Source organism: Oppia nitens, unplaced genomic scaffold, assembly GCF_028296485.1.
Source record: "Oppia nitens isolate AA-2021 unplaced genomic scaffold, nextdenovo-longstitch-racon4-pilon3 scaffold15_pilon_pilon_pilon, whole genome shotgun sequence".
Taxonomy (NCBI): domain Eukaryota; kingdom Metazoa; phylum Arthropoda; class Arachnida; order Sarcoptiformes; family Oppiidae; genus Oppia; species Oppia nitens.
In genome coordinates, this window is record NW_026533194.1 from 658,276 (window position 1) to 670,473 (window position 12,198).

The following is a 12,198-nucleotide window of genomic DNA, read 5'->3' on the forward strand; positions in this document are numbered from 1 at the left end:
ATTGTTTTTTGATAAAATTATTTTCGGACCTACATAGTCAGATCAGGTCAGGTCCGAGTCCGAGATTTTAGGTATCAGATCAGGTACGGGTCCGAAACTTTTCGCTCTCTAATCTATACCATCATAAATTATTAAATTAAATTTTTAGTATGAATTTTGCTAATAAAATTGCAGTAATAACTGGTTTATTATTTAAAATTATTATATTTAGTTAATATATACAATATATTATAGATAAACCATTTGTAATTCAAGATTAAAAAGATAAAAAAAAGATTAAAAACATTTGTAATTTTGTTTTGTTTAATTAAATTAAAAATAGTAAACTATCCAACAATACTAATAAAAGTAAAATAGAAACAAAAAAATTACATTTTTAAAAACTTAATAGTTTAATAATTTATCTTTTATAAGTAAAATTTTTATTATATGTTATACTGTTAGATAAAACATTTATTAACATTTTTGTATTATAGATAATTTTTTTTACTAAATTAAAAATTTTATATTTAAGAAAATTGTTTTTCATATAACTGCAAATCATTGGCAAAAATTTAATTTATCTTTAATTGAAATAGTTTATAATATTATTGTAAATTATAATGATCTTTATTCTTTTATAATGATCAGTTAATAATCAAATATTAATTATTAATTTTATAATATTAGTCTTAAAATATTTAATAATTTTATTTTATTTAGTATTATATATAATTATTATTAATTTAATATATAATATTAAATATATTTTAAACATTATCACTGAAAGTTTTGTTTAGTATAACTTACATAAAGAAAATTATTTTTTACTATTTTCTAATAACTTAATGACAATAATTTATATAATATATTCAAATATTTTTTTTTTAAATAATTAACTTCTTAATTATATATATATTTTTACTTATAATAAAAACAGCTATAAAATTAATAAGCTTACATAAAAATAACATTAGTATTTTAATTTTAATAATAAACTGTAGATTATTATTTATATATCAAACAGATATATAAATTTTAATATAATAAAAATAGTATTATGGCTTTGTTTTTAAAATCTAAAATGTGCTAAATTTTTAGTTTCATAATAATAATAATAGCTTATTAAATTGTTAAATAGAAACACTATATATAATATGTATAATAGAAAATAACTCTATATTATATATGAATAAAAAATGTTTTATAATTAGATTTTAGATTTCAAAATAATAGTGTAATCATTAGGTCTGCAACTAATCAAATCATTTGGATTGGGATCCAAATCGCTATAAGTATCTAAAACAATGTCATAGTTTTGTGTCGATTGTAGAAATCGGACCAAAACTAGAAACAGGTCAGCGATGGCCAACTTCTCGCCTAAACATACACGACGTCCCACACCAAAGGGTATGAATGCCGGCGAATGAGTAGTCATATAATGGCCGTCACTGTCGAGGAAGCGCTCGGGTATGAAATCGAGACCATTTGTCCAATACTTGTTGTCATTGTTTCTTAATATAATTGCCTGAAATGTCAATACAGAAGTATCTTTCGGTATCATATGATTGCCTGAAAATAATAGAAAAATATATTAATAAAATTAGTTAATTAATTACTTACTAATAATTAAATACCAATTTTACTGTCGACCACTGCTTTATGCATAAGACCGGATGGAAAGACATTTCTGAATCGCAAAGTTTCGGCAATAAATGCCATCACATAATGACATCGTTGTCTATCTTCATGTCGGGCCAATCGGTCACCAATTTTTGATTCAATCTCTTGTCGTAACTTTGTTTGCATCAGAGGATAGTAACTCATTAATAGTAGTATCCATTGAAAGGTATTCTGTGAGGTATCAGTGCCCGCATAAAACAGATCTATGAGAGTCATAACTAGATTGTCATCCGTTAGATGAGGTGCCGACTCTTTTGCCTCCCGGAGCGCATCATTTTTGGCAGTAATGAGTGCATCGCAAATGTCTCTTTCAATACTGGGTTCGTAATCAATATAGTGTTGTCTAAACTTATTAATCATTAGTAGCCGTAAGTCGTCAAACAGTTTCCTATGTTTGTCGACCAACTTATAGTCAAACAATCGTATGAGTGGTGAGAACTCCCATAACACCCATCGGTATTCAATTTCTTTATCAAAGTCCAGTAAAACATATTTAAAATAATTAAACTCAGAATCAGTGATTGAATAACTGTTATAATAAAAACATATGATTTAATTAATAAATAAATAATAAAAAAATGTTTTTTATTATAAAATATATATTACTTTTCACCAAAAGTACTGTTGGCCAGAATGTTAAGAAACATGAGATATATGTAATCAAATGGTTTAATAGGTTTATCCGGTCCTTCCTTTTCTAACATAGTTTTTAATGTATTGTCCACTGAATCGACGATTACATCCAATAGATGATCATTAGTTGAGTATTTTCTTTAAATTAATTTATTTTTTGTATTATTTAATTAATAAATCAATAGATTACTAAAATATATATATATATATATATATACTAAATTATATAATATTATATATATAATTTCAATAATACAGTACTTACTGTACGGCCGCGTGACTGACACGTCTCAGTGCTTCCCATGTTTGGCCGTAATCGGCAAATCCAATGTCAGTATATTTGTCTGTCTTAAATAAACTGCCTATAATTGAATACAAATAATATATATATATATTTCATACTAATTAATGCTATTTTTTTTTTAATTTAATAATTTAAATCAAATGATTACCGAAATAACTTTCAGGTCTTCCAGAAAATTCATTTTTATTAAACGCTTCTCTAGCGATGTCGGCGTCAGTGATGACAACTATAGGTGTGTTATACATATGTAATGTAAACACCGATCCATACTTTTGAGACAATTGACGGTAAACTTCAATCCAATGAAGTTTTGATTTAAATGCTATAATAATTATTATAATAGAAATAATAATATTAACAATAATAGAGTGTTTAATTACATTAAGTTAATTAAAGTATTTTATTAAAAATTTCAATTTTTTAAATACTTACACAATATATTGCCTAATATAGGTATTGGAAATGGACCGGGAGGTAAACTATAATATCTTTGATAAAACTTTGCCACTTTATAGACAATATAAAATAAAATTATTGAGATTAAWATATCCGAATAAATCATTATTAATATATATATATATATATATATAATAATACTTTGAGAGTTATAACATATAATTTACAAACGGACAATATATATATAGTTTAGTTTTATTTTTATAGTGATATTTACAAACAAAAAAATGTTTTGTTTACTGAAATCTATACGAGCCTTTTTTGTGTCTGTGTCTGTGCGTAGCATTTTTTGTTGCAAATTTTGAAATACAGATTCAGTTAGATAACTACTAATAACGTATTGAAAATTTTCATTAAAAATAATTTATCTCTTCAGGAACATGTTCAAAATGGCGGATTACTGAAAAATTTCCAAAAAAAATAATTATTTTTTCTGTTTTATATACAAATATAGAATCAATCTTATAATGTATATACTAATATAGAGTACAAAATATAATAATGACAACYCTGACCCTTATTGTAAAATAAGGTAAATATCGTATAAAGCTATTTTTAATAAACCAAAAAATTGAAAAAAATCTAATTCAACCAAAAACAGATTTAAAAAGTTTATATTAGCTGAGCATATAGTATACAACAATTAATAATTATATCTATCCGATCTGATTCTTTAACTGAAAGTGACCAGATTTTGTAAACCGATTTATAAAAATTGTAAAAAGTAAATAGTAAACAAATCAACATTTTTACATGTTTGAGTTATAAGAGATATTAATGTATCAAATACTACTGGGTGACATTTTACCTAAAGCTGACTTTTAAGGTGCCAAACATAAGTTATTGAAGTTATTGATATTTTGAGTTTCACTTATCATAACTACAAAATTTTCATTAATGATCGAAATGTTTTTAAACAACTATTATTGAATTAATTTTATCTTTTTTTAAGTATCATAGATATTGTGACATATGAGTTTCTTTCATTTTCAGAATAATTTTTATTATATAGCCGTTATTACTTAAAACTAATGGTTATCAAAATATTTATGCTATTCAAGTTTTTTTATGATAATGCTTTCTAGCACTCTCAACTAGTTTTATAGAATTTACTTCATAATGATTTATTAAATTTATTTATAATGACTAACAAAATGTATCATGTACATTTGCAATTTTCTTAATTAAACATTAAATAAAAATAATAGTCATTAATCTCTCTATTTTCTCTTTAGTTGATATAGTTTAAGCAAATATTTAATTATTTTATTTTATTTAGTATTATATATAATAATTATTAATTTTATTTATAAAATTAAATATATTTTAAATAATATCACTGAAAGTTTTATTTAGTATATCATAAATAAAGAAAATTATTTTTTTATATAATTTATTTAATATATTAAAATATTTATTTGAATAATTAATTTCATAATTTATATTTATTTTTACTTATAATAAAAACATTTATAAAATTAATAAGTTTACATCAAACTCAAACTAATTAATTTTTGAAATAAAAAAATAACATTAGTATTTTATGTTTAATAATATTTATTTAATGATATAATCTTATTAATACTAAATTAAAAAAATTTTATTAGAAAAGCAAACTATAATACTAGTTTTAAAATGTATTTAATAAAATATTTCACAAAACTATTTTAAAATTGCTTAAATATCTATTAAAATTAAATAATTAAATTATTAACTGAATTTTCTTGACTAAAATATTTAACAAAATATATGAAATAAAACAAATATTTTTTAGCACTTTATTGATTTTGTCGTTTATTAAATAAATAAAATTAAAATTGAATAAAATGTAATATAATTAGTATAATAATACTACATAATAAAAACTTTTTATTTTTAGTATCTAATAATAAATTAAATTAGAGTTAATAATAAATATTTTCAAAAATTATTAATCCATTATATTTTACAATACATTTTAAAACAAATTTTCATGTTTCCTTGTACTGCCATCTATTGTTTTATATAAAATAAATTTAAAAAATCCGTTTATTTTTAATATAAATGACAATTACCGTTTTTAACCACTTAATTAGACATATCAATTTTAAAAATTATTTAAAAGTATCAAAAAGGTATCGAACTAATTATCACTAAACCTGCCATACCCTGGCAGATAATGCGATAACTAAAATAATCGAATGGCAGTAAATGTGATAAATGGTATCTACACTATTATAAGTGTTTTAAATATCTAAATTTAGTTATAATTAATTAAATAAATGATCAATCAATAAATAAATAAATAATTTCATATCCTAAGATCGATCTATAATTAATAAATGATCGATCAATACTAATTTAATGTAAATCTAATGTAAAATAATCAAATAATTAATAAATTTATTTTTATTTACCCGAAAAATCTTTAATACATTTATAATGAAATAAATATCAAAATAAACAATTTAAGAAATGGAAATATAATTATAATTAATAGTTAGGATCAGTAAAGTTAAATAAAATACAAGAAGTTTTCAAATCGATGGTAGCTTTGTCTGCCTCATAGAAGGTGTATACATCGGGTCCCGCAGTCTTCACTAAATCCTTATAAATAGGTCGGACAACACCGGCACTGATAATATCCTCTGCGGTGCGAAACGCAGTCTTATTTGCCAAACGATTATTCTTGAAACTGATAAGACATAAGTCCATTGCAGAGATGGCTAAATAGATCGATCTCTTCATGTTATCGTTGGCTTCGGTGAACGCAAACTATGCCGTAATGCATAAGATATGGCCAATAATTGGGTGCTTTTGTGGTCATTATAATATTGCTGTATAAATACGGTATAATAGCATTGCCAGATCCGCCTTTAAATAGTTCCAGATTCCGTTGACCCACATATGCGGCAAATTTATTGAATGTCATCCGATTGTTACAATTGTCTCCTCTGGATATCTATAAACATATTGTTAGGTAATCGATACCGACGTGAATCACTATATCCATCAAAAAATAGTGTTTTACTATTTTTAATGCCAAACAAAGTATGAGATATAAGACATATCTCATCGTTGGTTACGCCAACAAAAATCGGGTCCAATATCTTACTTATCGATGACATTGTCCAGTAATTTGATCGATCAGATCGATCCATGGTTTGATCGCTCTCTAGATTACCGGTATTGACAGTCTGTTCCAAAGGGTGATTGTCTTTCAAACTCGTGAACTGATTGTTAAGCGAATGACTCAATTGATCATTCAAGAGTTTAATTTAATATCAAGAATCGGTAGATCGATCAGTACTTCGGAGTTATCCGTCATTACCACGGATTGATCGATCAATTCTTCTGAGTTATCTGTCATTACCACGGATTGATCGATCAGTACGGAGTTAGCTTTCATTACCATATCATTGATAGATTGGCTAATAGGTGTGTTAGAGATGACTTTCTTTGAATCATAGAAAACCGTCATATGGTATTGGAGTGATAGTAGTTATTAATCGTTTTAAACTTTTGGTATTATCAATAGGTTTATTATTACTTTCTTGATTTGATCTCTTTTTTATTGTGAGATCAAGAGGTAAATCATTTAAATATTCAACGCTAATTTGATCACACATTTTATAAAATTTATTACTCAATCATCGGTAATAAAACAAAGAAATTGTTGTTTAATATTAAAGCTTTAAAAAACACATTTTTTATATAACTTCAAAACTTTATTTTACATTGTATTACAGTTTAAATAGTTTTAAATATTTGATCAAAAACACTATGTATGGATCGATCATACATTACAGTACTAAAGGGTGGCATTAATTAAATAATGAGAAAAAATTATGAGTGGCATGAATTTGATACATAATAAAAACTTGTAACATGGCTGGGATTTTGTGCCCCTAAATCTAACAAATTCCAGGGGAACCAATTACCACAAAAGCTGCCACTTATCGCATTATCTGCCATGGAAAGGCGTGTGCGCAACAACGGTAATTTGTGATCATATTTTATATAACGTCAAAGTTTTTTTTCACTGATAAAAAACTTTCTGAGCATTCTTAACTGGTTAAAAATAAATTACATAAAATTTATTTTTATTTAAAAAGTTTAAAATATTTAAATATTAATGTTTTAATATTTCATTGCAATATTAGGTTTAGATAAATAAATTGTTAAAAAAAATATATAAAGTGTTAAATAGATAATTGCTAATTTACATTTTGTTAGTCATGATAAGAAAATTAATAAATAATTATGCGATAAATTTATTTTTTTTAAATAATAGTATTATTATAAAAACTATATATATTGTTGTATATTTTATGTTATAACCCTTAAAGTATTTTTTTAAATAAAAAATATATATATATATATATTAATAATGATTTATTCGGATATATTAATCGCAATAATTTTATTTTACATTGTCTATAAAGTTACAAAGTTTTATCAAAGATATTATAGTTTACCTCCCGGTCCATTTCCAATACCTATATTAGGCAATATATTGTGTAATTTTTTAAAAAATTAAAATTTATTAATAAAAAACTTTAATTACATTAATGTAATTAAMCACTCTATTATTGTTAATATTATTATAACTATTATACTAATTATTATAGCATTTAAATCAAAAGAACATTGGATTGAAGTTTACCGTCAATTGTCTCAAAAGTATGGATCGGTGTTTACATTACATATGTATAACACACCTATAGTTGTCATCACTGACGCCGACATCGCTAGAGAAGCGTTTAATAAAAATGAATTTTCTGGAAGACCTGAAAGTTATTTCGGTAATCATTTGATTTAAATTATATGAAAAAAACAAATTGCATTAATTAGTATGAAATAAATACATATATTTTTATATTCAATTATAGGCAGTTTATTTAAGACAGACAAATATACTGRCATTGGATTTGCAGATTACGGCCAAACATGGGAAGCCCTGAGACGTGTCAGTCACGCGGCCGTACAGTAAGTACTGTATTATTGAAATTATATATATAATATTATATAATTTAGTATATATATATATATATATATATTAGTTATATATTGATTTATTAATTTAATAATACAAAAAAATAAATTGATTAAAGAAAATACTCAACTAATGATCATCTATTGGATGTAATCGTCGATTCAGTGGACAATACATTAAAAACTATGTTAGAAAAGGAAGGACCGGATAAACCTATTAAACCATTTGATTACATATATCTCATGTTTCTTAACATTCTGGCCAACAGTACTTTTGGTGAAAAGTAATATATATTTTATAATAAAAAACATTTTTTTATTATTTATTTATTAATTAAATCATATGTTTTTATTATAACAGTTATTCAATCACTGATTCTGAGTTTAATTATTTGAAATATGTTTTACTGGACTTTGATAAAGAAATTGAATACCGATGGGTGTTATGGGAGTTCTCACCACTCATACGATTGTTTGACTATAAGTTGGTCGACAAACACAGGAAACTGTTTGACGACTTACGGCTACTAATGATTAATAAGTTTAGACAACACTATATTGATTACGAACCCAGTATTGAAAGAGACATTTGCGATGCACTCATTACTGCCAAAAATGATGCGCTCCGGGAGGCAAAAGAGTCGGCACCTCATCTAACGGATGACAATCTAGTTATGACTCTTATAGATCTGTTTTATGCGGGCACTGATACCTCACAGAATACCTTTCAATGGATACTACTATTAATGAGTTACTATCCTCTGATGCAAACAAAGTTACGACAAGAGATTGAATCAAAAATTGGTGACCGATTGGCCCGACATGAAGATAGACAACGATGTCATTATGTGATGGCTTTTATAGCCGAAACATTGCGATTCAGAAATGTCTTTCCATCCGGTCTATTGCATAAAGCAATGGTCAACAGTAAAATTGGTATTTAATTATTAGTAATTAATTAATTAACTAATTTTATTAATTTTTTTTTGTTTTCAGGCAATCATATGATACCGAAAGATACTTCTGTATTGACATTTCAGGCAATTATATTGAGAAACAATGACAACAAGTATTGGACAAATGGCTTTGATTTCATACCCGAGCGCTTCCTCGACAGTGACGGCCATTATATGACTACTCATTCGCCGGCATTCATACCCTTTGCTTTGGGACGTCGTGTATGTTTAGGCGATAAGTTGGCCATCGCTAACCTTTTCCTTATTTTGGTCCGATTTCTACAATCGACACAAAACTATGACATTGTTTTAGATACTTATAGCGATTTGGATCCCAATCCAAATGATTTGATTAGTTGCAGACCTAATGATTACACTATTATTTTGAAATCTAAAATTTATTTATAAAACATTTTTATGGGACAGTCTGAAAAAACCAGTTTTTTCAAAAAAAACCAATTTTTGGTTTTTTTGAAAGTCTGAAAAATACCAAAAATTGGTTTTTTCACGAATATATAATTTTAATCAAATATCAAAAATATATTTATTAATTACAATTTTTTACAAGACCACTTGACCCCTGGTCATTTATGATATAAATTATTTAAAAATGATTATAAAGCATTTATATTATTTAATTATAAGATTTTATCATTAAATTTAATTATATTGACCACTTTTGACCACTGGTCAATATTTATTAAAAGTAGTCAATTATTTATATTATTTAATAATTATAATATCTTGATAAAAACTATTTTCTGTTAATATTGACTAAACTTGACCAGTGGTCAAGTGGTCAATATAACTAAATTTAATTATAAATCAATAATTATATAATATAAATGCTTTATAATTATTTTCAAATGATTTTTATCATAACTGACCAGTGGTCAAAAGTGGTCAATATAAACCCAAGTTATCTTAGATAAAAAATATATAATTATTAAATATATTTTAATTATTAATTTAATTATTAAATATAAAATATTTGATTAAAATTATATATATTACTGAAAAAATTGTTTTTTTTGAAAAAAACTTGATTTTTTCAGACTGTCCCCATTTTTATACATATTTATATTATATAATATAGAATTATTATATAACTTTATTTCTATTTAATAATTTAATAARTTACGATTATTATGAAACTTTAGTACATTTTAGATTTTAACAACAAAAACAAAATATTATTTTTAATATAATTTACTTTATATACATTTCATATATATATTACTTTATACATATATGTATATTTGACATACCGTATATGCTAGTTGAGCACCTGTAGATAGGGTAGTAGTTTTAACATACTGTGTCCATATGTTTCTAATGTTATTTTAATCGTTTAACATACTAAATATAATTATTAATTTATACTATTAATTTCAGTGTCTATTGCGATATTATATATTGTACAGTAGTTGTATTGTATAGCTATCAATTATTTATATAAATATATATTTATTGTAAAAGTAAATCTCAACTTTGCTGACTATACAAAATTTTATAAATTGTTTTTTATTTTCTAAATACTGTATTATAATTATTTTGCCAATCAGTATGTTTTTATTATTTCAAAAAAATATTGTTTTCAATTTTTTTAATAAAAATATAATATTCATTCCAAAATATAATAAATAAAATAAAAATTGCTTTTAATACTATAAAGGGGTTTTTGGGTCAATAATAGTCTATAGGACTAAAATAATGTATAGATTAATATATATATATATTTTAATATCAATTCAGTTCAGATTTATTAAATATTAATTAACTTTCACAAGTTTTACCAAATTATATCTAACTGTCCAAAACCTCTCTCTCTCTCTCTCTCTCTCTCTCTCTCTCTCTCTGTCTRTCTCTCTCTCTCTCTCTCTCTCTCTCTCTCTCTCTCTCTCTCTCTCTCTCTCTCTCTCTCTCTCTCTCTCTCTCTCTCTCTCTCTCTCTCTCTCTCTCTCTCTCTCTCTCTCTCTCTCTCTCGCTATACATGTATTCAGTGTATTAGCTGTTAATAACTATCAGTAATAACAAAACAGTTCATAGCAATGTAAACCAATGTTATACATTATAGTTTATATTCATATATAACACATTAAATTTATTGAAACTAATTTTAATTAAATCTAAGCAGTATTTGTAGATTAATCATAATATAAATTTTAACTAAAACATTAATGCAATGTATAATATCTATAATTTAGAAATTTTCTGTTTCATTTACTATGACTATAAAACTAACATTTAAAAAATACAAATATAAATCATTAAGAAAAATTATAGCAGTATTAGTAGATGGGGAACATTTATAACATATATTTTTTAATATATAGGTGAGTTAACAAAAATTTTTATTTTATTTATTTAAGTATAATGTGGCATATATTAAATAAAAAAATTAAAGCATTTATTATAATCTTAATAAATGCTTTAATTTATTTAATTAAATCAATTAAGTCAATCACTTTATTATTTATTATTTATTTATTTAAATATAACTTTTTATTAAAATATTCAAAAATATTCTTAAATAAGCTAATTACTAATAATTTACAAAATTTTTATTTAAACATTTTAAACACAAACACTTATACTATAATTCATATAACAAACAAAATGTTTAGAAAATTGCTGATTAATGAAAATATTAAGTAATTTGAAAAAATGAAATAAAAATGTTTTGTAAATATTTAATTAACATCATGTACTTAGAAATAATAATAAAATATTATTAAAAATAATTAATAACTTAGTAAATAAATTGTTAGCTTTCAGTAATGATTTATATAATGATTAATACAGTACTGTATATTATAATAAATTATATTTTTTTAGTTTTACTATAAATCAAATTTTTGTATACTTAAAATTATATTTATGCTTTATATATATATATATATGATATACATGTATATTATAATTAATTAATTTATAAAAAATACAATTCAGTAAACTTTAAATATTATGGCAGTTATAGAAAAGTTTTAGTCTGAGATTTTAAACATACAAACAAAAATTAAACTTTATATAAACTTTTTTTACATTTTTAAATTATAGAAAAAAAACTTTGAATAAATTTTTAGAATAAGCAAAATCATTAAGGAATTTAAAATTTGAAAAAACAATAACATTAATATTCTAATTTATTTTACAAATGTAAATTGAAATACTAAATATTAGTAAAATAATATATAAACTATTAAATAAATA

The 12,198-nt window shown here is 23.4% G+C and overlaps 2 protein-coding genes across 2 annotated transcripts; one reads left to right on the forward strand and one right to left on the reverse strand.

The window, feature by feature from the left end:
- Nucleotides 1–1,189: 1,189 nt before the first annotated feature.
- LOC128964736 (cytochrome P450 2C31-like) lies at nucleotides 1,190–3,161 on the reverse strand. The gene is made up of 6 exons (XM_054311376.1): nucleotides 3,032–3,161; nucleotides 2,748–2,921; nucleotides 2,561–2,657; nucleotides 2,269–2,433; nucleotides 1,617–2,191; nucleotides 1,190–1,551 (listed from the first exon to the last, which is right to left on the reverse strand). The coding sequence occupies exons 1-6, from the start codon at nucleotides 3,159–3,161 to the stop codon at nucleotides 1,190–1,192; spliced, it is 1,503 nt and encodes a 500-aa protein (XP_054167351.1).
- A 3,846-nt stretch (nucleotides 3,162–7,007) lies between these two features.
- On the forward strand, nucleotides 7,008–9,393 carry LOC128964747 (cytochrome P450 2A9-like). The gene is made up of 7 exons (XM_054311387.1): nucleotides 7,008–7,032; nucleotides 7,480–7,554; nucleotides 7,666–7,839; nucleotides 7,927–8,023; nucleotides 8,149–8,313; nucleotides 8,391–8,965; nucleotides 9,026–9,393. Exons 1-7 carry the CDS (start codon nucleotides 7,008–7,010, stop codon nucleotides 9,391–9,393), a joined length of 1,479 nt encoding a protein of 492 aa, XP_054167362.1.
- The last annotated feature ends 2,805 nt before the right edge of the window (nucleotides 9,394–12,198 follow it).